The sequence below is a fragment of the Leucopleurus acutus genome (genome assembly GCF_964270905.1).
Source record: "Leucopleurus acutus genome assembly, chromosome: 1".
Taxonomy (NCBI): Eukaryota; Metazoa; Chordata; class Mammalia; order Artiodactyla; family Delphinidae; genus Leucopleurus; species Leucopleurus acutus.
In genome coordinates this window covers 128,387,127-128,412,176 of record NC_139142.1, presented here as the reverse complement: position 1 = coordinate 128,412,176, position 25,050 = coordinate 128,387,127, and the positions used below count along the sequence as shown (strand labels likewise).

Here is a 25,050-nt window from a genome sequence, read left to right as displayed (position 1 = left end):
CTTTTTCAGGAAGAAGCCTATGTAGATATATTTTTCCCCTCCTTGTTTTTTCCTGAAACGTTAGCAGTGCCCTTCAGTTCAGAATTAGCGATTTATGTTGATCTTGGCTAGTCTGGGGACAGATGGAAAAAAGAAAGCAAACCTTAATACAGCAGAGTCAGGATGGTTTTCAAATTAGTTTGAGGCTCTGTGTAGACATTTTTAATGCACTCAGCTCATCAGCACACGCAGGATGTGGCCTGGAATGCTTAGCTCAGGGTTGAAGTGAAGTTCCAAAGAGCTGGTTAAAAACAATCTGTCGGGGGCTTCCCTGGTGGCGCAGTGGTTGAGAGTCCACCTGCTGGTGCAGGGGACGCGGGTTCGTGCCCCGGTCCGGGAAGATCCCACATGCCACGGAGCGGCTGGGCCCGTGAGCCATGGCCGCTGAGCCTGCGCGTCTGGAGCCTGTGCTCCACAACGGGAGAGGCCACAGCAGTGAGAGGCCCGCGTACCGCAAAAAAAAAAAAAAAACAAAAAAAAACAATCTGTCGGGGCTTCCCTGGTGGCACAGTGGTTAAGAATCCGCCTGCCAATGCAGGGGACATGGGTTCGAGCCCTGGCCCGGGAAGATCCCACATGCCGTGGAGCAAATAAGCATGTGTGCCACAGCTACTGAAGTCCGTGCTCTAGAGCCCATGCTCCACAACAAGAGAAGCCACCGCAGTGAGAAGCCCACGCACCGCAACGAAGAGTAGCCCCCGCTCGCCACAGCTAGAGAAAGCCCTCGCTCAGCAGTGAAGACCCAACGCAGCCAAAAATAAATAAATAAATAAAATAAATTTATTAAAAAAAAACAATCTGTCATTTAGTTGCTCGTTTGGGCACAGGGGCTGTGGGCTCTGTACTCCCCCGAGGACAGTGTTGATGAGCAGCGTGGGTCTCTAGGAGGGAACCAGCCAAAGGGAGTTGTGCAGCATGTAAGCATGCAGTGAGCCCTCTCCTCCCTGACTTCTGAGCAATCCCTGTTCCTCCTATACCTGGCATTTAGCACTGTGGCCTCTGCAGGATGCAGTGGGGCTGTTGAGGAGGAAAATGTTAAGATGATGACTGGAGAATATACTTTTTGTATCCAGCTGGGAAAATTCCTACTGTCCATAGGAATATGGGAAGCAGGGCTGGAGAGAGACCCTGTGGGTGACTTGGACTAGAGAGAGAAGTCCTGCCACTGTCACCAGATGACATGGATGCGAACATACTGGAATTACGATCTTTTTTCTTTTCTCTCTTGGAAAAAAAGATAGATAGACTCTTCTCGGTATCAGGTGACTCAGTCAGGGTTAAACTCCAACGGGAAGACCAAGATTAAAATTCCTAGCTCCTGTGGGCTTCCCTGGCGGCACAGTGGTTAAGAATCCACCTGCCAATGCAGGTGACACGGGTTCGAGCCCTGGTCCATGAAGATCCTGGTCCATGAAGTTGTGGAGCAACTAAGCCCGTGCACCACAACTACTGAGCCTGTGCTCTAGAGCCTGCAAGACACAACTAATGAGCCCACGTGCCACAACTACTGAAGCCAGTGTGCCTAGAGCCGTGCTCAGCAACAAGAGAAGCCACCGCAATGAGAAGCCCGCACACCGCAACGAAGAGTAGCCCCCGCTCACTACAACTAGAGAAAGCCCGCGTGCAGCAGCGAAGACCCAACACAGCCAAAATTAAATGACTAGAAAAATAAATAAATTTGTTTTTAAAAAAAATTCCTAACTGCCCATTACCTCTTCTGAGAGACATGGGTGGGTCCACTTCCCATTCTACCAGCAAGATCCTTTCTAATCCACCGCAGGCAGACAATGCTTGATCCTTTACGGGGAGGAAAAGACAAACAGGAAGGAAAATGCCCAAGCTCAAGCGTTTGCTGTCTGCACGTCCTTCTTTGCATCTTCACACTTTATGGTGCAGCCTGAGTCATTTGTTCTCATGTTAAGGTGCTGTTGGGATGCAGCAGCCTTCCATTTGGTCATTCCACAATGTTCTGACTAGTCTCATCAGTAGAAGTGTGTTTCTAAGGCATCTTGTCTATTGAATTGCTCAAATTTTTCAATTTAAGGGAGTCTGAGATTCCTCTTATAATATTATCCGTTGATGATGTTCAGGCTCTGATAAGAAGCCCACTCCTAAGTCACCAGTCACACTGGGATGCCTCTTGCCATTAGCAAGCTCTCCAGTCCTTCTCTAAATCGGTTTTACTGTCATCTCTAATCGGCCATGAGAATCATTCTTGGGACTTTCCCGTGTGACAGCTTTTCTCCTAGTTCAAGGCAGTCACCATGTTTCCCTGGGATCTCTTCGGCAGGCTCATCGCTCAGCTCCTCCAGCCATTCCCTCTGAAGGAGCTGGATGTGGAATCCGACACTTCCCCTTCGTGGTCATTCCCCTGGATGTGCTTAAATTGCCCTCTGTTTTTTGAACTGTGTCACTCACTTTCTCTTTTGATATCAAGAGGATAACAGGTGGAAGATGTGTGGGGCTTCTTACCTTACAACACTAGTTCTCAAACTTGAATGTCAGAGTATCCCCTGGAAGGCTTATCGCTGGGTCCCGTTCCCAGAGTTCCTGAGTCAGTGTCTGGGCCTCCAAGTGATGCTGGTGATGATGGTCTGGGCCCCATAGTTGGAGAACAGCTGATCTAGAGCAAAGGGCTAGACTAGGATTTGGAAGAACTGTACCCTGATGCTGGCCTATCACTAACTAGTTTGAGTGAAACGCTTAATCTCCTGAGTCCTCAGTTCCTTCCTCTTTAAATTAGAGGGTCAATCCAGAGTGGGACTCCTTCAGTCAGACAGAAGGAACTCTCCCACATCTGTTCCCCCCGTCTGTCATCCTGCCTCCGGCTGTCTCTACGTCACTCCTACACTCACCCCCCTCACACGCCACACTCACATCTCGTGCATGGTGACTCTGGACTCTTTTTCGTTTTACACACAGAGTGGAAGGGTGGTGTCACAGGCAACGTCAGAAATAAATTACGAGGGCTTCCCTGGTGGCACAGTGGTTAAGAATCCACCTGCCAATGGAGGGGACACGGGTTCGAGCCCTGGTCCGGGAAGATCCCACATGCCGCGGAGCAACTAAGCCCGTGCGCCACAACTACTGGGCCTGCACGCCTAGAGCCCGTGCTCCACAGCAAGAGAAGCCACCGCAATGAGAAGCCCGTGCACCACAATGAAGAGTAGCCCGTGCTCGCTGCAACTAGAGAAAGCCCGCATGCAGCAACGAAGACCCAGTGCAGCCAAAAATAAATAAATAAATTTATAAAAAATAATAATAATAAATTACGAGAGTCTAGGAAGCAGAGGTATTGCTAAGGGGTGCTTTAGCCCACCCTTCCCCCTACTTCAAACTCTCTCCAGCTTCCCTTCCCAGCAAACAGAATCGTGAATGAAAACATCTCGCTTGCCCTCCAAATGCAAAACCTCCCTGGCACACTCTCCCCTGCTCCACGTGTCCAGCTCTGTTGATTGTCACTCTAATGTGGAAATCTTGCAGTAGCTACTGGTTGGAAGTTCCTCAGCCCTGATGCTACCTTCTCATAAAATCCAAACTGATTCCCTGGAGTATCAGAAGCTGGAGAAATGAAGAAAGTGCTACATTTTATTCAGTAAATTTTCATAGAATTTCCCCCAGGGTGTTTTCCCTTTTTTTTTTTTTTAATTACACCCCTTATTTGAATTGCAGTGAAGAACTTCCTAACATACACTCATGTAAACTGGTTTTACAAAGTCTAAGGTATTCCTTGGTCAAGTGTTGATTTGTATTTCTAGTAGGATGGCTTCCTGGGATCTGCCCCCTCATCTCGGTTCAGGTTTACTGTGTGACAGATGGTCTCACTTCATCCGTGAGCGTGGAATGTCGGGGTCCATGAAAGGGCAGTGTGCTTCGTTGTCAGGGATCACAGGGTCAATTGAAGTTCTTGGTGGACAGGGTTACTCATTCCACAAGTTTATGGCGTGTAGTTTATTTTTCTTTTCCTGTTGAAAATGTGTCTTTGTTTGGCTTTGGCAAAGTTGCCTGCCCTGGGTTCTAAATAACTGCCCTTAGTAGAGTTCTCAGGCCATGACCTTTTGAGGACAGTCTTGAAAGAGGGCTCCTTCTGAGGGAAGGAGATGGTATACCCAGGGGAACAGCGGGCATTTCCAGCCTGGTTGATGTTTACTGAGGAGTTGACAGCACTCCAAGAATATGCAAAAAGCAGGACATTTATTTATTGTTTGTTTATTTTTGGCTGCGTTGGGTCTTCGTTGCTGCGCACAGGCTTTCTCTAGTTGCAGGGAGCGGGAGCTACTCTTCGTTGCGGTGCATGGGCCTCTCACTGTGGTGGCTTCTCTTGTTGCGGAGCACGGTCTCTAGGCGTGAGGGCTTCAGTAGTTGTGGCACACGGGCTTAGTTGCTCTGCAGCATGTGGGATCCTCCCGGACCAGGGCTCGAACCCGTGTCCCCTGCATTGGCAGGTGGATTCTTAACCACTGCACCACCAGGGAAGTCCCAAGCATGACATTTTAAACATAACAGAATATGTTGAACTAGTTGTCTTGTTGACAAAAATTTGTATAAGAAGGTTTCCTAGTGATGGAAGTTATAATGAATGAAACAATGTTTTCACATGAGGCACATTGTTTTCCATGTGATTCACGGGAAAGGAATCAATGGGTGATGCATTCCCTGCCTCAAAGCTTGGGGTGAAGCCAGTATTTGTGAAAAATACTTAAAATGAGCAGGTATCTCTAACTGGCAACCTCATGTATATTTTCCTTCGTAGAGAAAAGCCTGGTGGTGAGTTTGGGATTTGGAGGATGGGAGAAAGGAAAATTATTTTCTTGAATCAGATTTCTACGCTTTCAGTTAACCAGACATGTATTAATATTACACACCCTGAGGGCCAGCTCAGACTCTGAACACTATAAATTATAATCTTTTTTTAATATGCTTCCCTGCAGTGTGGAATTGGGAGTTTGGGGGGAACGGTGGGTGGGAGAACAGAGTGAAAAGATTATCCAGTAATGTCCTGGCTCCATTCTCTCCTTTACAGGGTAAAGCATCAAGTAGAGTATCTGGGCCTAAAAGAGAACATTCGAGTGAGGAGAGCTGGCTATGCCTATCGGCGCGTCTTCCAGAAATTCCTGCAGAGGTAATGAACGGGTGACTCTGGACTCTTTTTTTGTTTTAAACAAGTTTATTGAGCTATAATTCACATACCATACAATTCACCCATTTAAAGTATACAATTCATTGGCTTTTAATATATTTACAGAGTTGTGTATCCATCACCACAATTAATTTCAGAACATTTTCAAAAAGAAAAATCTCCCTTCCCGAGTCATCAGCCCCCTCTTCGGCCCTCACCCCTGGCCCTAAGCAGACCCTTCCTTCTCTGCCTGTTCTGAGCATGACTTATAAATAGAATCATGTAAGATGTGTCTTTTGTTTCTGGCTTTTACTTCACATAATGTTTTCAAGGATCATCCTGTAGCATGTACCTGCACTTCATTCCTCCTCGTTGCCAAATAATTTTCCCTTGCGCCAATGTTCCAATATACCACATTCTTCTTAATTCATCCATCAGCTGATGGACATCACCTTTTGGCTGTCTTGAATGACGAATAATGCTGCTACCGGTGTTCACGTACATGTTTTTATGTGGACATTTGTTTTTATTTCTCTTCGGGACATAACTAAAAATGGAATTGCTGGGTCAAATGGTAACTATGCTTAACCTTTTTGACGGACTGCTAGATTGTTCTACAGAGTGGCTGTACCATTTTACATCCCCTTTGGTCATTTTTAAATTATTTGTCTTTTTAGGGTTAGGTTATAATACAGTTCTTTTTAGCATTATTTATTGTAAGTAAATCAGTAGCCACAAGTATTCTGTCTGTTTAGAGTGGCAGATCAGTTCAGAAGTTCATGGTAATTGTGACATGGGGACGGACTGAGATTTAAGTTGACTGAGCAAATTAATAGTATGAAGACAATTTTAGGAAAATATTGACAAGCTTAAAGTATTTAACCTCAGATTTTTTGTACAGTCCAAATATAAAGTTAAACTGATTTTTATATTTCCATTAAAGTGCATTTGGCGGGATCTGTACTAAATTGTTCTTATTTTGCATTGCTTTTAAAAAGGATAAAATTTAATGTCCTTAAAATATTAGGATTCGAACTTCTCTAATGACTGTAAATTACTGAAGTTCCACTGATTTTCTACATCTATTTAATTTCCTTTATGAAAGAAGGAAGCCATATTTAGTATTTTAATCAGAAAATAATTATGTCTTCCTGGTATATGGTACAGGAGCGGGATGTAAGAAATTTTTATTTAATTCAAATTGTATGTAACAAAGAGGCTGTAGGATGGAGAAGAGCTTAATTGCTGTCTTTGAAATCCAGTACTTCTAATAAAGTAGCTTTCCCTTTGGGGATGTTGTTTCTTCTGCCATGCGATTGGGATGACTGACCTACTGCTCATCAGTGTGGGTCATACGTGGAAGGTCAGAAGAGGCTTAGCAAAAGCGTGGATCCTTCCATAAAATAAAGCTTCATTGATTCTGTCCCCACACATTCAAGATTGCTGATAATTTTGGAGGCTGATTAGACTAGGAATAAAATTCACTGACACAGCTCTCTGAATTAAAGGGCCCACTACACCTCTAGTGTAAGCAGAGCAATACGAAAAGATGTCTTTAGGAAAGTGAGAAAGTGAATTTGGAATGCTTGCATCCATTTGCCGACGAACAACTGAAATGTTAATTATCGAAGACTCTGCTCTTCTTTAAGCAGATGGGTGACACTAGTTTAGAACAGGATTTCTCAACCTCAGCTATTGATATTTTGGGCCGGATGAGTCCTCATCGTGACAGCCGTTCTGTACCCTGCAGGATGTTTAGCAACCTCCTTGGCCTCTACCTGCTAGATGCCAGTAGTGCCAACCCCCTATCCCACCCCCATCCCCATCTTCCCCGAGTTGTGACTGTGACACCCAAAACTGTATCCAGACATTGCCTAATGTCCCCCCGGGGGGCAAAGCTAGTTGAGAACCATGGCTTAGATAATCATTAAAATTTTTGTAAAACTACGTTTCTTTGAAAATACCCCTTTTTAATTAAGAGGAAAAAAAATTAAATTCAGAAAATAGTGAAAGAAAAGTATTTCCTCCATCTTGCCCTAATTTAGAAAGGCCTGCCCTCAACAAGTCCAAAATGTTTATAGTTTTATCCTCCCTCAGTATTTTTTCTGTACTTAAAAACTATGCGATATTTGCAGATTCTCTCTAATTGGCATTACTATTGAAAACTCATCAGATTTTTTTTTAATCTGACCTTGTTTTGTTTGTTTTCGAGAAACCAGTTCTGAAAGACCTCCTTCCTTCCATATTATTTAAAAACAAACCGACAAACCTGACTTCCTTAAGCATTACTGTGAGCTCTACTGCACTGGGGGGAGCGGGAAGTCCACGCTTTCCTCTCCCGGCAGGAATGTCAGGGTGCCCTGAGCGGGCTGTGTTACTTGCTTGCTGCAGCTCCTTAAATGAGCTGTGAAATGACCTGGTTATAATATATGGACCTCTCTCAAGTGCCAGGCTAGCTGCATGGCTCCACGGGTGGTACTTTCTTCTGTGCCTTACACAGAGTAAGCACTTATTGCATATCTGTTATGCCCTTTGTGCTGAGAGACTTTCACTGAAATGATTTTGTCCTTGGATGCCTCCCTTCTTAGCTCTCCTGCTGTGGGCTTTTCCTTTCAGAAGAGACAAACAGGCAGCCCTGTCTTATAAAAAGGAGGCTCTTTTGATGTTGTCTTATTTCTTTTGATTTGAGAGTACTGTGGGAGGATAATAAAAATGAAGTTTGGAAGGAAAATTTGTTTTTCGATAAAAAGTACACATTTAGCCTCCCACTCAAAAATGGCTACAAGGCCATATATCTGTCAATGGGCAAGGAATATTTTTCCAGAGACAGTGCTGTTTTCCATAAGGTGTATGAGTCTGGGGTTGTAACAGGATTTGTCCAGAATCTACCAGTCAGTGTCTCATCCTGTGATCCCCTGTGAGTAATTAAAACATCTTATACCTTTATTATCTCAGGTATGGGGTGTAGCGAGTCTCCTGCTGGCTGCCAGGATTTTAGTGTCCTTGGGGGTCAGAAACATCCTTAAATCCAAGTGCCGGCAGCTAGAGGTCTGCTGGGCTGCGTTTTGTCTGAGAAGAAACCATTGGATTGGTCATCTGTAAGAAGGCTTACAAGGAGCCTTCCAGGCTAGGGGCAGGAAAGGGAGTTCTAGGCAGAGAGAACAGCCAGTGCAAAGGTCTTGAGATGAAATTTTGGTCTTAAACTGAAAGTACTTGATGAAGGGAGTGTAAGCTATTATCCTCATCTCTCCCGAATTATCACAGGCGACCTATTAGGCAGTGCACCATTGCCTCATGCAACCCGTTCCCACCAGTATATCCTGGAGAAAGACGAGTGAACTGGGTGTACTTACATAGTGGGAGAACATTGTACTGGAATTATGCCCTGGTCTCTCCAGTGAAGTACAAAAGGAAGTAAGGAGGATACCATCAAGCTTCCTGAAAGCCAGGGGGACCACCACAAGTGGTCCATTGTCAAAGGGCTCTGGAAATGCCAGGCAATTCCCATGTCTTACCCAGACCCAAACTCTCAGTGGCCTTGTCAGGAAAAGGAAGAAGAAAAAGTCTCTTCAAAACAAGTTCCTGGGCTTCCCTGGTGGCGCAGTGGTTGAGAGTCCGCCTGCCGATGCAGGGGACACGGGTTCGTGCCCCGGTCCGGGAAGATCCCACATGCCGCGGAGCGGCTGGGCCCATGAACCATGGCCGCTGAGCCTGCGCGTCCAGAGCCTGTGCTCCGCAACGGGAGAGGCCGCAACAGTGAGAGGCCCGCGTACCGCAAAAAAAAAAAAAAAAAAAAACAAGTTCCTTACTATTAAAAAAAGAAAAAAGAAAAAAACCCAAAAAAACAACTGAGGAATAACAGCATTATTTTAATAGGGGGGAAAACGTGAATTGCAAAGAGCTACCTATTTGAGGTTGCACAATAAGCATACTTTTGGTTTATAATTTTGATTTGATTAGATCAAGCCAGGCAAACTCGTACTCTTAGAAACTTGTCACCTTGGGAGTCTGGTCTTTTCTTTCTCACCCATACCCTGCATGAACTTTCTCCCTCATCCATTTATATTGCCAGTACATTCCTACCTCTTCACCACATCCCCCCCAATGGCAGCCCTGCTATCAGTCATTTTTATGTGACTCAATTTGTATAACTGACTTCATTATGCCACATGTGAAATGTATTCCTGCTAATGCGTGGCTTCAGCCAGGCATTTTCATTTTTAAGCTTTTTATCGCTAATTAGTGAATAAGAGGATTTGCTTCTCCAGGAAATTTGTATTATCAGGCAAGATGTGGATATTTCGGAGGACCAGAGAGGGTCCCTAGAATCACCTTAGTCCCAGCCAGCTAGACCTAAGGGTATGATGAGCACTGACTCTGTCCTCTTAGGGAGCCCTGGACCCTGAAGGCAGAGCCACTCTTGTCACGCCTCCCTTCTCCCTTGAATGCCATAAATCAGTCTAGGAGCTCTTAGTAGCTTCTGGGAACAAAGGAGGATGCTGGCTTCTTCAGAGGCCTGGGGCCCGTTCATTGCCTGTGTTCTAGATGTGCCTGCCCATAGGCCACGCCCTCCAATTCCTCACCCACACTCTCCTCTGATTTCCCCTTCTTCCTCCCTCCCTCCCTCCCTCCCTCCCTCCCTCCCTCCCTCCTTCCATCCTTCTTTCCCTTCCTTCCACCTCAAGTCTTTGGTACCTTCTGTATTTGACATTTTGTAATGTGCTTCTGTCTCCTCTATTAGATTAGCTTCTTACATAATTATGATGTTTCTAACATAGACATGGGTAGTAGACTGTATCATCTTTAAAGGGAATATTTCCCTGTATACCAATCCATGCCTTGTATGTAGTGCCGTCATGAAAGAAACAGCTTGGGGTTCACATCCCAGCTGTGACACCTACTAGCTAAGTAGCCTTGAGTGGGTCTCTAGTTGCCTGTGTTTCCTGCTTTGCAAAATGGAAAGACCAGCTGGATGAGGTTGCTGTAGGAATAAAATGAGATCAAGGATCTAACGCCCCAAGAAGAGCACCTGATGCAGAACGCACCCTATAGTGTTGGAGCCCTTCATGTTAGTTCTTACTGCCGTGTTCCTGGCATGGTGTGAGGTGCCCGATGTGCAGGATGAGCACCCATTTACGGAGCTCTTGTCCCCATGGGGGTGGCATGAATGAACCAAATAGGTGCAAACATGACTATCGTTATGAATTTTGATACCTGCTCTTAAGGAAAAATATTATTTTCGATGAGAGAGACTAGCAGGGGGACAGTTTTCGCCTGGGTCTACCCCAAAGGCCTCTCTTGAAGTGTCACTGAAGGGGAGCACCCCCTGAGTGGGAGCCGGCCACCTGAGGAGTTTGGAGAACAGCACACCTGGTAGAGGGAACAGCCTGGGTGAAGGCTCTGAGGAGGGAAAGTGTTGAATGTGCATGAAGAAGAGGCCATCCTCCCAGGAACGTGGTGAGCCAGAGGACAGTAAGGAGACGAGATTGGAGAATAGCCAAGGACCAGGTCATCAGGGCCTCCTGACTCGAGATGCGGAGAGCTCCAAAGATGAAAGTTGATCCGTCGTAATCATAACAGCTGCTTACGGGGACCTTTGTAAAAACTCTTCACATTGACTGTTAAGTACTCCTGAGAAATCAGCGGAAATTGGTATCGAGAAAAGACCGTTTGATTTTGCTGGAAAAGTGTCATGGTGACCTTCAGGAATGCTATTTTTAGACAGTGGTAGAAAGGAAAAAGCAGCTTTTCTCCAGGGCCTTGGCGTGGAAATGGTCAGATAAGGAAGGAGTTCGGAGGCAGCTCTGAAATGGGCAATCCGGACCCAGTGGATTTTTGCAGTTGTCGAGGTCCATCCCTGAGCCCTGGAAGGGAGGTGAGGGGATGGCCAGGACCCTAGCAGCACCGAGTGCCTTTGGGGGGTGGTCCAGGCTGAGCCTGATCTTCCTCTCCCTCATCGTCCTCACAGGTACGCCATTCTGACCAAAGCCACCTGGCCTTCGTGGAGAGGGGACGAGAAACAAGGTGTCCTCCACTTGCTGCAGTCCGTCAACATGGACAGTGACCAGTTCCAGCTCGGGAAGAGCAAAGTGTTCGTCAAAGCCCCCGAGTCTGTGAGTTTCCTCAGGGCCACCCCTCTCCCCGCAGCCCCTGTCGGCCCCCTCCCCGTGGCGTGGCTGGCTTCTTTTCCTCATCCTGCTGTTCATGCCTTAAATGTGGGCTCTTCAGAGAAGGCTTTCCGCTGCTCCCAGTCTAAGCATAGGCCACTCTCCACACCCCAGAGCCCTCAGCATGGATACAAAGCTGTTTTCTTTTCTTACTTAAAGTCTCTCTCCCACTCTAGACGTCATCGCCTTAAGGTCAGGGAGTGTTTTGTGTGCTTCTGTGCAGTCACAGCCTCATGAGGAAAGCGGCTCATAGGAAGAGCCCAGTAGTTCTTTTTAGTGTCCAGTAGTGCCTAAGCTAATAGGTCCTTCTTTGCCCACAAAGGAGGCTTGGGTGAACCTGCGTCCTCACCTGGGTGACACCAAGCAGGTTGTGTCACACAGGCCCAGGCTTCCTCCTTAAAGGGGGAAGAGCCTGGGAGGGACAATTCCCAGAACTGTATTTTGAAGACCATGAGGAAGCCCGGAAAGGACTTTCAGGGGACCAGTAGGTAGAAGGAGAAATCTCTGGGCTTAAAGGACAGGGATATTTACCAGTAAGGAATTCAAACATCCAAGTTTAACAATTTGCAAACTTACCAGGCCTCCACAGATTAATTTAGTGGAACTTCTTAATCTTCCTGATGAGGGTGTGGTCACTCTGAGCCTGATGAATGTCCGTCCACAGGAAGTTCTCAGTTTGAACAGGAACCCAACCCAGCCCCTCAGTTCTTCTGCCCCATAGCTCTGGGGCTGTGGAATGAAGACACGTTTTTTTTTTTTTTGGCTGCATTGGGTGGCATGCGGGTTATTAGTTCCCCGACCAGGGGTGAAACCCGTGCCCCCTGCGGTGGAATCATGGAGTCCTCACCAGTGGACCACCAGGGAAGTCCCAGAGATACTCCTTTATTTTTTAAGAGTTTTATTAGGAACTAATCAAGATGCTTTTCGGTACGCGGGCCTCTCACTGCTGCGGCCTCTCCCGTTGCGGAGCACAGGCTCCGGTCGCGCAGGCTCAGCGGCCATGGCTCACGGGCCCAGCCGCTCCGCGGCATGTGGGATCCTCCCGGACCGGGGCACGAACCCGTGTCCCCTGCATCGGCAGGCGGACTCTCAACCGCTGCGCCACCAGGGAAGCCCAGATACTCCTTTTTAAGTTGGATAAACTGCTGGAACTAACCGAGGCTGGGCATCACCATTTCCTGAGGTTCCTGTAATAATCACAAGACTCCATTTCAGGAGTCTTTGGTGAATTTGGCGAAATTAGTCACCATATCAAGAGGAAATACCATGAGAACTTGCAGCGTTGGTCATAATGGAAACACTTGACTCTAGGCAAATTCTGGTCTCGCAGCAAGTTTTCTCCTTTACAACGGGCCCCATGGCTGATTAATGTTCTGCCTGCCTCACAGGATCAGCCCTAGATCAAAAATGCTAATGGTTGTAACTGAATGGCTTTATGAACCGGAAAGGTTGTTAAATAAATAAGTGGCACACATCGATAGAACCCATTTATGAAAAGTTTGTGGTAGCATTTTCCACTCTGAGTTATTTGTAGCTTCACAGTAATTTCATTTCCAATTATAAAATGAAAATGTTGTGTCATACACCATTAAGCAACCCACAGAACAGTTCCTGTTCTTTCTAAAACAGGATGGAGTGATTTACTGGTACAATGGAGAACTCTTCTGTTGTTTTATACCCACTTTTACTTTTTTGACTTGCTAAATTTTCACAAAAACAGCCTCAATATTTTTCACACTTTTTTTTCTGGTTCAGTTGAGCTTTGAGATTTTACTTCAGAAATCAAGATTTATTTTTGGTTTTTCTTCTCCGTGTCTTCCTCCCAATTGCTTTTTACCGTCGCTTGCCTGTCCTCTCCCCCATCTTTTTACACACGCACACAAATCCCATCATCACTACTCTCTCCCCACCGCCATCACTCATCCATCCACATCTAGCCCTGACATTGCAAATACTTTTACAAAAATTGGTTTTTAGCGACTTCCCTGGCGGTCCAATGGTGAAGACTCCACACTTCCACTGCAGGGGGCACGGGTTCGATCCCTAGTTGGGGAACTGAGATCCTGCCTGCCACATGGTGAGGCCAAAAACAGAAAAATGGTTTTTAAAAATCTACCCTGTGGAGCTTCCCTGGTGGCGCAGTGGTTGAGAGTCTGCCTGCCGATGCAGGGGGCACGGGTTCATTCCCTGGTCCGGGAAGATCCCACATGCCGCGGAGCGGCTGGGCCCTTGAGCCATGGCTGCTGAGCCTGCGCGTCCGGAGCCTGTGCTCCGCGATGGGGGAGGCCACAACAGTGAGAGGCCCACGTACCGCAAAAAAAAAAAAAAAAAAAAAACTACCCTGTGATCTCGCCTTGATTTTTATAGTAAATGTGCTGAATTTACAAAGTAACCCATTTGCTTTTAAGAACCCACATTAGACATCAGGCACCAGAGGGTTTGGTTTGGTTTAGTTTATTTGTTACATGTGTCCATGATTTTTGCTTTATTTTTTCCCTCTCTGTCTCTCCCTCTCTCTCTTTTTCTTCTTGAACCTCCCTGATTTCTAACCCGTATGGCTTTCGGAAAGAACCTAAAAACCAGATAATCTTTGAACTAGTCTGTAGGAAGCTGGGAACTGGTTGCGTCTTCATCCTTTCTGAGTCACAAGTGTATTTTCTATGACACTCCCAAAATAGTTCTGGGAAAGAAGAAGAAAACAAGACTTACCCAGCAACCCAACACACAAGATAAGAAACACCAACAGATAATCTTCCAGGCGACCGACCGAGGGGCTCAGATTTTAAACGTTCTGTCCAGTTGTTAAAAGTCTTTTGTTTTGGAACTATGTTCCTTGTGCATATTGTATATGGCACTGATGGCTGTGGAATGAAGTGCCCCTCTCTTGGTATTTGGAGTTTGAGATGTGGTTTTGACACAGCTGGGGATGTGAGAAGGAGAAGCTGAGTGTCAGGGGGAGATCGATGTGGCTCCAGGGTACAGACCCAGACAAACAAGAGACAACAAATCAAGCCCAGCTGCCTTCAAACCAAGTTCACTTGTTTATTTCTGGAACATTTTAACAATGACATTCATCATCATTACTTTGGGTTTTTATTGGTCCGTTTTATTTTTGTTCCTAGAGAGTCATGTAAACCACTTTCTAGGTGAATGAGAGTTTCCCACCATTTTACGAGTTGATTAGATGCAGATCTACAGAGAAAGACTTGTACTTCCAAAGACCTTGGTTCCCTTTCCAGCCCCACCCAATCTTAGTTCCAATGTTCTCATCTGTAAAATGGAGATAACACATATGTGTTTCATGTAGCTGTTGAGTGGTTGAATGAAAGAATGTGTGTAAAGCATCTAGAATGATTCCTGACCTGTAGTGGGCACTCAGTTCATTACAGCTGCTTGCTGTCATCTTCATTATTCCAGAGCTTTGTTGAGTGGGGTGCAGAAATCAGTATTCATCGTTAAGGTGGCCTGAATCTCAACACCTGCCAGTGTCTGATATGAGCGCTTCACTGAAACAGTCTCCAGCCCCTCTTGGTGAATCTGAGTCCTAGCTAACGCATCTTAAGTCCAGCTCCAGTCACTAGTTATTATCCGCGCCCCAGTGACTCCTTGGAGATTTCTATGAGGCAGGAAGTCTATACTTCCGTGGACCCAAGAGGAGGGCAGCCCTCTTTCCACTGCAGCACAGCCTCTGCTCTTGCAAAAGCTGGAAAATTCTAGTAAGAGGCTATAGGTAGCACTAGACAACTGCCTCCACGAGCTCATTTGATCAAGCCACTTAATATCCTCTTTGGATCGAGGTGGGAAATAAGTAGACAAGTGCTGAATCACTCATTTGATTCTCACAGAGGTTATGAACAAGGCAGGGCAGACACCGTCATTGAGGTCCAAGTGAATACACTCAGATCCAGTTATTTCCCACTATGTTTTTTGTTAAGACAATATATTATAGTATTATAATACATATTATATTAAAAGACCATGTATATATAAAAGCTATAGTGATCATAAACACATTTTTTCACCTTTGTTTATGAGTCTGAGAAGTTGCTCCCCATTATGTCCTCGGCTAAACGGAGTGTCCCTGAAATACCCAAAAAAGTGATGTTCAGGTCCTGTGAATTGGCTCACATCGGTCTTCTCTATATTCACAGCTCTTTCTTCTAGAAGAAATGAGAGAGCGAAAGTACGATGGGTATGCTCGAGTGATACAGAAATCATGGAGGAAATTTGTGGCCCGGAAGAAATATGTCCAAATGAGAGAAGAGGGTATTGTAGTCATTTTGTTTCATGAATTTACCAAATCTAAGAATACTTTTGAACTTAGACGAATTACAGGTTCATTTTACTTTGCATGTAATGTCGTGTGTTAAAACCTTACATTCATTTCGAGTTTCTCTGTGTCTTTCCACACTGAGCATTTTCCTCCTTCTCGGGGACTGATCCTTCCCCCTTCTCTGCCCTTTTGGGAATTGCAGCCTCTGACCTCCTGTTGAACAAGAAGGAGAGGAGGAGAAACAGTATTAACAGGAACTTCATCGGGGACTACATAGGGATGGAAGAGCACCCGGAACTCCAGCAGTTTGTGGGCAAGAGAGAGAAGATTGATTTTGCAGACACGGTGACCAAGTATGACAGGAGGTTCAAGGTACACGCTGACTGCCCACCTCTGAGAGTCACCAAACAGATTCCTTAGGTTTAAAAATAACTCGTAATTTTGCTTTTCTGATTACCAAAACAGAACGTGCTCGTCGTAGACAAATTTAGAAAATGCAGATAAGCCAAAAGAAAAGTAGCCGCCTGTACCCAGAAACAATCACTGTTAACATTTTGTGTGTATCCGTTAGAACTTTTTTTGCAGGCATACATTTGTATATTTAGTTTTACAAAAATGAGATCTACCTTACATGCTGGTTTATGTCCTAGGTTGTTTTGCTCTTAAAATATGCCACGGAGAACTTTCCATGTTAATAGATGTGTCAATATAAATTATTTTGTTAAGCTGCATAGTATCCCATTCAGCAGTTGCTTCACTATTTTTTGTTGTTGTTGTTGTTGTTTTTTTGCGGTACGCGGGCCTCTCACTGTTGTGGCCTCTCCCGTTGCGGAGCACAGGCTCCAGACGCGCAGGCTCAGCGGCCGTGGCTCACGGGCCCAGCCGCTCCGCGGCATGTGGGATCTTCCCGGACCGGGGCACGAACCCATGTCCCCTGCATCAGCAGGCGGACTCTCAACCACTGCGCCACCAGGGAAGCCCACTTCACTATATTTTTAACCAGTTTCTCATTAACCTGTTCTCAGTGGGCTTTTTTTTTTTTTTAAACCATGGTAAATAAAAGGATGCAGTGAGCATCCTTTCACATGTCTTTGTGCATTTGTCTTCTGATGCTTTTAGAATAAATTGATAGGAGTAGACTCATTGGATCCAAAGATTCAGAATATAAAGTGAAGTGTTCTTACCCATTTTTCCCTGAGCAAATGACTATGCAGGGCTTTCACAGAGCCACTGGGGGCCAGCTGATTTTTTTTTTTTTTTTTTTTTTTACCTCTTTCCATAGACATTTTCTTTTGCCTGATAAAATCTTGACCCTAATAGTGAAATATGAAGCCACAATAGCTTAGGGGCCCATTAAGAGCTTTTTATGTGTGTTGGTTCTTGTTTGTTTTTTTGGTCAGGAAAAAAAAAAAAACAACAATATTAATTTCACAAGAAGGATGATGTTGTTTTGCCAAAACCAAATCATTCCTTACAACCCGAGTATGGTACCAGCTGCTCTGGTGGCAGAGATGAATGCAAACATGAGTGCTTAAGTCTCTAAGTAGTGTTTGAGTATAATACAGTATGTTTATATTAGATTTTTAAGGACTGTCATTGAAATGAAAATTTATCAATTTTAAAAAGTAAACATTCCATGGGCTCACAAAATTTATATATGCACGGATCCCTGAGAGAGAAACATTCTGTAGCAGATCATTGGTAGGGTGGTCCTATGTGTTTGCTAGCCCTGATACCTTAGGTGTTACCTGATGGTCTGCCATTTTTGTAAGTCAAAGAGAGTCAGGTATCAGCAGTTTTACATATGTCAACCTAAGAATCGTGAACAGTGTCCCCCCTTGCTCTCGAGGGACTTAGATGACAAATGGAATGGCCATCCGATGGTAGTGAAAGTTCACTACCTAAAGCAGCGTCCCTTCACCTGGTCACAAATGCCCTTTGTGTGGACTGTTGTCACTCTGACACTTTTTCAAACACCTCTCCTTACAGAGCGTGAAGCGAGACTTGCTTCTTACTCCGAAATGCTTGTACTTAATTGGACGAGAAAAGGTCAAGCAGGGTCCAGACAAAGGCCTTGTGAAGGAGGTGCTGAAGCGGAGAATCGAGATGGAGAGGATCTTGTCTGTGTCCCTCAGGTGAGTGGCCAGCGCTGGGGGCAGGGGAGCCCTGTCCCTCCTCAACATCACCAACCGCTGTTCCAAACACAGCCTAGAGAAAGGCCCAGTCAGGCTCCCCAGTTGTAAAAATCATGATGAAGCGAACCCAGTTTCCTCTTCTTCCCAAAGAAGAGCTCATCTTCATGGCTCTCAGGGAGTCCCAAGATGACGAGAAAATTTGCCTTCTGATCTGCTCCTCTGATCAAGGGATACCCAGATCCTTTGTTCCCATAAAATTTGAGAAATAAATGTAGTATGGGAAACAACCAGCACAATTGCTGTTATGGAAGTAGGGCCAGTGTTCCGAGCCCTGCCCCCAAGCCCACCTCGCCCCTGTTGAAGACCTAACCCGTTTCACCAGGAGAGGCCCAAGCACAGGTGGACATTAGGTCATCAGTACTGGTTTTAGTTTGCTGTGACCTCTGACTGTCCTAGGTGGGAAGTTTCTTTGGACTCCTTGGAGCCCTTTATGCCTATTAATACCCGGGGTGGGGGGTACAAATTGGTCTCCATAATCTGTAGCCCTGGAGTCATTGCCAAATGCTCCCTTTAACTCCAGGTTCACAGGTAGGGGCCCTTGCTCTTCCTGTCAGCACTGTGGCTTTCTTCTGGCAGAGGGGCTCCTATGCATGCTGAGACATCCCTAAGTCCCCTGCTAACTCCCAGACTAAGTTCCCTCTGATGAGAGGAAATCCTCTGCGTCCACAGAAGGCTAAGAAAAGAGGAAGAAAGGCCCCTTTGAGCCCAGTAGCTTCCTCCTTGAGTCACGTCCCTGGCCCTCCTGAGGATACCACTGCCTCTCTCGGGGCAAGCCCCGGGCTGCCATTGCATTCAAAGCAGAGATGTTCTGGTTACTTGCGAACATGTCTTCTTGGAATTTGGAACTCTTATTCCACACAGAAGACACAACTGCTGCTCTTAGGAAAAAGCAGGGGTTCTGTGTGCTCAGGCATCTGATTTACCAGGCTAGAAATCCTGGCTCCAGTGTGATAATCCAAAGCAGATTTTAAGTTGTGTCCATTCTGGCCTGTGTCACTGTGGTTTCTGATTCTGTCTGTTCCCAATTTTCCTGATAAAGGGCCAGGCAGTGCAGTGAGGTTAAGAGTTTAAAACCCTTCAGTTCGGGATGTGGTAGAACGAAGCAGATGAGTCCATCAGCAGCCTTTTGCAGCCCCACCTCAGGTGGGTCTCAGTGCCATGGATTTCACGGAAACGCTCTAGGCACTGTCGGGTTTTTCTGAGAATCTTGTCTGTGTCCCTCAGGTGAGGGTCTTTCTGAGGATTCAGCTCATGGGCCACGACCTGCTGGCCACAGTCTCCTGGCTAGCTGGGCCCTGAGGCTGCCTTTGCTGGTCCAAGGAACCCAACCGGAAGCTTCTCTTTTTTTCTTGCATGGGGACCAGCTATACCTGGGCTAAGCTGGGTGAGCTGAAACGTGCTGTGCACACTTGGCAGTAGCCGTGGCTATAAGCCCAGGAGTCACAGCTTTGGGGCACCTGTGCTGATTACTCTGAGAATGATCGTTGTTCTTTCTATTATTATTGCCCACGTCTGTCTGCAGCCTTCATACCATCAAGGAGTGCTTGATCATCATAGACCTACATTTGTATCGAGCACTTTGACACTTAATATCTTATTGATCAAGTCTTTGAGGCTTATGGGATATTCACACTCAAGTTTGTTCCTTTTGTCTTTTTTTTTTTTTTTTTTTCCTCCTCTCTTAGCCTCTGGGGATACAGTGTCTCATAGTAAAATCAGGTTCTTTTTCTGCTTCTTTAGTATTTCTAAAGAGAAATACTATTATTTCTTTAGTATTTCTGCATTTCTCTTTAGTATTCTGGACATTTGCTTCCTTGTGGCCTTTCCTTGTTAGAGGATGTAATAAATTGAGGTACTTAGCCTGAAATTTGTTCTGGATCTAGGGGAAAAAAAGAGCCTGTGTCATTTAAACTTGTTATATCTGCATGTTATAGTTACTGAGCCCCAGCTTGCGAAGATTAATACCGTTCCCCCATTTCCTTCAGCCGTTGTGTTAGGCTAGTCATCTAAACCAAGTTAAGAATGCAACCACATGGGGTTGTGGAGTGTGAAATGGATTGAGTAGTGAAATGGAATCCAGAGTAGAAATGGATTGTGGTACCAGGAGAACGTGTGTGTGTGTGTGTGTGTGTGTGTGTGTGTGTGTGTGTGTGTTCTCAATGTATTTCAGTATTGGCATAGAGAAAAATTTTAACAGTTGTCTAGCTCTTCGGGAAGAAAGTTGTAACGTGTTTTGAACACTTTAGGAGGCTTACTTCTTGACTGGTGGCTGGAATGACCACCTAATGGATTCTTCTAGTTCAGACTATCAAAGTGTCCTACAAGCTTCATCTTTCAGCCCGTCCCTAACTCTTACAACTACTGGGAAAGCCAAATTGGCTCACAGCTCCCTATTCAAACAAACCAACCATACAAAAAAACTTACGGGACAATTTGGGGAACTGTGAACATAACTAACTATTTGATATGAAGGATTTAGTGTTCATTTCTTTATCTGTGATAATGGTATTGTGGTTATTTTTATTTAAGGAAGCTTTATCTTTTAGAGATACAGACTGAAATATTTAAAGATAAAATAATATTTATACTCTGCTCTACAGTAACCTAGCTGGTGTGTGGAAGTGGGGGGAATGAGACTGTAGATAGATTTGATTGTCTGTGGCTTGATCATTGTTGAAACCTCCTGACATGTGGAAGTTCATTCTGCTTTTTTAGATATTTGAAATTTTTCATAATAAAAAGTTTTTCCTAATCCTTCAATAGACATCATAGTTTTAGAAGTCTTTACCTTTTTGATTTTTTGGGTTTTCTTTATTATTATTTTTTTTGGCTGCATTGGGCCTTCATTGCTGCATGCAGACTTTCTGTAGTTGAGGAGAGCAGGGGCTACTCTTTGTTGCGGTGCGTGGGCTTTTCATTGCAGTGGCTTCTCGTTTCGGAGCGTGGGCTCTAGGCGCACGGGCTCAGTAGTTGTGGCGCACGGGTTTGGTTGCTCCGCGGCATGTGGGATCTTCCTGGACCAGGGCTCGAACCCATGTCCCCTGCATTGGCAGGCGGACTCCCAACCAGTGTGCCACCAGGAAAGCCCAAGAAGTCTTTACCTTTTTATAAATGGTGATATATCTAGTTGAATTATAATTGAAATTTTAAGAAAAATGTTTTTTTAACTTACAAGAAAAAAAATAGATTAGACCCAATGGCTCAGAGAGCTACAAAGACTCCAGTTACTCAAAGGGCCAGGAAAATCCTTATCTAAACAAAAGTTAGACCAAAACACTGACCCCTGCATTTCTGCCTTGGTTGAAGACGTGGTGAGACGATCAGGAGGTGACCCACTGATATGCAGGTGAGACATCGGATTTCCAAGGCTTTGGGGATTCTGCTGACAGAAGGCCCAGAATGCATTTTTGAAGGATCCTTCAAGAGCTGCTTCTTATCCAAGAACCGTATACTGACCTGGCCTTGCTCTTACTTGAAAAACTCAATTTGCTGGCAGGGTGGCCACAAACATGGTCACATAGCCCATGTTCTTTGCCTTCCTGTTGTACGTGATGAGATTGGAATTATAAAATCTCCTAGGTGGGGTTCTCTCTGATGAAGCCTCTAATCTGCCTCGTCCTGACAGCTGACCCCCAGAGACCTAAGACCGAAAGCTGTGGGGCTGCCTGTCTGGTTCGGTAGATTTTCCAGTACTTGTACATACTGGGGAAATCAGCCTGGAAGAGGGCGCTTTAGACAGAGGTTCCAGCTGCCCTGGGCACGACATTCTTGCCTAGACTGTTTCATCGCCTGATTGCCCTAAACCTCCAGCAAGAAGAACAGGCTGCTTCACTTCTTGTTCAGCTGACGTGACGCATTCCTGAAATCTTGCCTTGCTGTGGCTTTTGAGCTTTTGGAAACCTGGAATTTCTCTGTGTTTTTGGACTGATCACCTAGCTTGTGTTCAGCTCTGGATCTGAAGGTGAACGAGACACAGTCCCTGCCTTAAGGAGCTCCATCCCGTCCTGGAAGGAGGAGCAGGGCCCTGAGTAAACACGGGGCACACAGCTTACAAGTGTTGAGAGACTGTTATCCGGGATATTCCTGGGACACAAAAGATGGCAGTGAGCCTTTCCCCTGGGGTTGGGTGAAGCTTCTCCCAGGAGGCCTGACACCACGTATATCTGCCCTTCCTCAGAGAGATTAATGTAGGATCCCCGGCTGGTGCCACTGGTGTCTCTGGATGGTAGAATTCCGGATAAGGTTTATTTTCTTCTTTTTTTTTAACCTTCGTAGTTTTCAGTTTACTAAAAGGAGCATCTATTTCATAAGCAGGAAACATTTTTTTAAAAGGCTGAAATAAAGGCAGGGACTGTCCTACCTGAAACTGCCTTTTCAGCTTTAAAAAAAAAAAAAAAGAGTTTACCCAGCGTTTTGTAACTAATATTTTTGTGAAGAAGATCTTGGTTAAGGGAGTGAAATAAGATTTTCTAGTGTTGTCAGCAGTACAACAGTGAGCCACAAAGGCGAGAGGATAAAGAACGAGTAGTCAGCCAAACCAGGGACTAGGAAAGCATCTTTCAACAAGGCCTGCTATGCCAGTCGTCTGTAAGGAATTGCAGGTTGAGCATATGAATAAGACGGGGGTGAAGTCCAAACATAAGTCTGAGTTTTTAGGAAAAAAAAAAATGTGAAAGCTTTGTTTTCAGATCTGGGAACCTGGGCTGAGGAGAGGGGAATGAGTTGAAACTCTGGCCTGGGTAAAGATGATTTCCTAACTCTCTGACTCAGGTCACCAAAGGGAGGGGTTTTTGAATCTGATGGTTGAAGTCAAAGTATCCAAACAGCCTCTTCTCATTTCCAGACATGCTGATAATTGACCTTGATGTTTTGCCCTGCTTGCTTTATTTCTTTATGATCATGAAACTTCTAATACATCTGAGCACATTAAACTACTCAAGGTTTCCTGTGTTGGACTCATTTAATAACTCTGTTGAATAATCCCTCTACCGCCTAAAGTACAGCCAGGCAAACAGACATGCCCAGACATGAGTCAGGCAGCTGAAATGGGAGTCTCACTCCACCGCACACACCAAAAAGTGGTGCTTCTTTTCTGCCTCTTCCCCGTTGTACACCCTCCTTCCTAAAGCAGAGGTCTTCTTAGACCTCTGCTTTCGATGGTCTAAACCTTCTTAGATGCTTAGAAGGTCTAGACCTTCTTAGATGCTTAGAAGGTCTAGACCTTCTTAGATGCTTAGAAGGTCTAGACCTTCTTAGATGCTGGGGCTTTATTTCTTTAATTCCAAATGACTTGGCAGAGCTGTTGTGAGCAACTTTTACAGAAGTGCCTTTTGGAGTTTTGAATTGCTGTCACTGAAGTGATTAAGACAATTCCAGACTTTTCATCTGCCTAGAAACAGGCAGATGATAGGAGCTTTGTGGCCACACCTTCTGAGGTATATTATTCTCCCACTTTTAAGAAAAGATTCCAATTCCAAGTTTGGAAAAGTTTGTGAACAAGGAGGTATAGTGGAGATTGTGAGCTGTCCTGTAATACCCATTCTCTCCTTTCCATGTGAATAGCTGGCAGCCCACCCAGAGACTACATTTCCCAGGCTCCCTTCACCTAGGTGTAACCAAGTGACACAGTGCTGGCCAATGGGGTGTGAGCAGAAATGACTTGTACAACTTCCTGGTCGTACCTGTAAAGAGGAGGAGTAGACGCCTGGCTCCCAGGCACTGGAGAACTGTCATGTTGGCCCTGAATTGCTTTTACACATGCTCTTGAGTGACAGAGATTAAACCACTGGTTGTCAGGGTCTTCATCACAACAAATCCTAGTGCAGGTAGCATGGTTGTGATGTAGGGATGTTTGAAAACAAACTTTTTTTTATATATATACAGACAAATTGTCCTTAAATTCCTGATTTTAAAAGTCATGTGAGAGAATATTTCACTTATGCTTTTGGTGGGCTATAAACTTCTTTTAAAAGCAGATTTTAGTGACTTTATTTTTGTACGTCATTCTGTTTTAAAGATTTTCAGTTATTACAGAGAGAAAGACAGTAGAAATTTAGTGCTATTTTACAGGATTAAAAAAGGAGTGGAGGGGCTTCCCTGGTGGCGCAGTGGTTGAGAGTCCGCCTGCTGATGCAGGGGACACGGGTTTGTGCCCCGGTCCGGGAAGATCCCACATGCCACGGAGCGGCTGGGCCCGTGAGCCATGGCCGCTGAGCCTGCGCGTCCGGAGCCTGTGCTCCGCACGGGAGAGGCCACAACAGTGAGAGGCCCGCGTACCGCCAAAAAAAAAAAAAAAAAAAAGGAGTGGAAAAAATCATGGAATAAACAAAACTACAACTTTCATTAAGTCTTTCCAATCTCTTTGCAGTACTATGCAGGACGACCTTTTTATTCTTCATGAGCAAGAATATGACAGTTTGCTTGAATCCGTCTTTAAAACTGAGTTCTTGAGCCTCTTAGCAAAGCGTTATGAGGAAAAAACCCAGAAGCAACTACCTCTGAAATTTAGCAACACGTAAGTTGGGATCTGGGGCCTTGATCTCACTGTTGAGGTCCAGGCTGAGAGGAGGGGAGGCCTACGGGGTGGGGGGATGGGGTCTGAGTGGCCTGGCTGCCTCTGAGGAGCCCTGGGTGTCTTGGCTTCCCCCGTGGACGCTTAGGGCCTGCAGAAGACAGTCTGGATGGTTGCCACAGGCTTTGAAAACGTCACTTTTGCATTTCTGTGAGATAATGACTTCATTGCATGGTGTATCTTATCCTTTGAACAAAGGTCACCAACGTGAGGCCAGGAAAAGGCAGATTTTATATATCACCAATAAAAGAATATTTTATTTAGCAGAGCAGGCAGAAGTAGTGTAAGGCTGAAGCAGAAGAAAGTGATTGGAGTGGAACTTAAGTTCCCAAGATCAATGCATAATACAGCGTGTTGCTGGGGCATTTGGAGACTCGGGGGCTGTGGATGGCTGGGGTCTTGTGTCTGGGCTCTCACCTTCATTTGCTTTAATAACATTGTCTCGTGGACCAGACACTGGCGGAGTGTTGAACTTCTAATCTCACGTTTGCTGAGTGAGTTATTTGGCTTTTTCTTCCTTCATAATTCCCCCATCTATAAAATGGGGATATCCTCCACTCTTCCTACTCACAAGGAAGAGGCCAAAGTAAAGCCTTAATCCCATAAGGAGGGGACCTTTCCATAACTCATGCTGCTGTGGTTACAGTGAAACAGATACTGGAAACAGAATGAATTCATTACAGCTT

The 25,050-nt window shown here is 45.3% G+C and overlaps 1 protein-coding gene across 3 annotated transcripts in view; it reads left to right on the top strand.

The window, feature by feature from the left end:
• MYO1E (myosin IE) overlaps nt 1-25,050 on the top strand; it is a gene marked incomplete at its 5' end in the record, with an annotated part of 204,792 nt that overhangs the window by 155,674 nt on the left and 24,068 nt on the right. For 2 of the 3 annotated variants that reach the window (XM_082847628.1, XM_082847630.1), the window contains 6 exons: nt 5,063-5,161; nt 11,127-11,271; nt 15,477-15,591; nt 15,801-15,970; nt 17,588-17,733; nt 24,161-24,307. In XM_082847628.1, coding sequence (XP_082703754.1) covers nt 5,063-5,161; nt 11,127-11,271; nt 15,477-15,591; nt 15,801-15,970; nt 17,588-17,733; nt 24,161-24,307 — 822 coding nt within the window. The remainder of the gene's footprint in view (nt 1-5,062; nt 5,162-11,126; nt 11,272-15,476; nt 15,592-15,800; nt 15,971-17,587; nt 17,734-24,160; nt 24,308-25,050) is intronic. The other variant, XM_082847629.1, reaches the window with a different exon arrangement.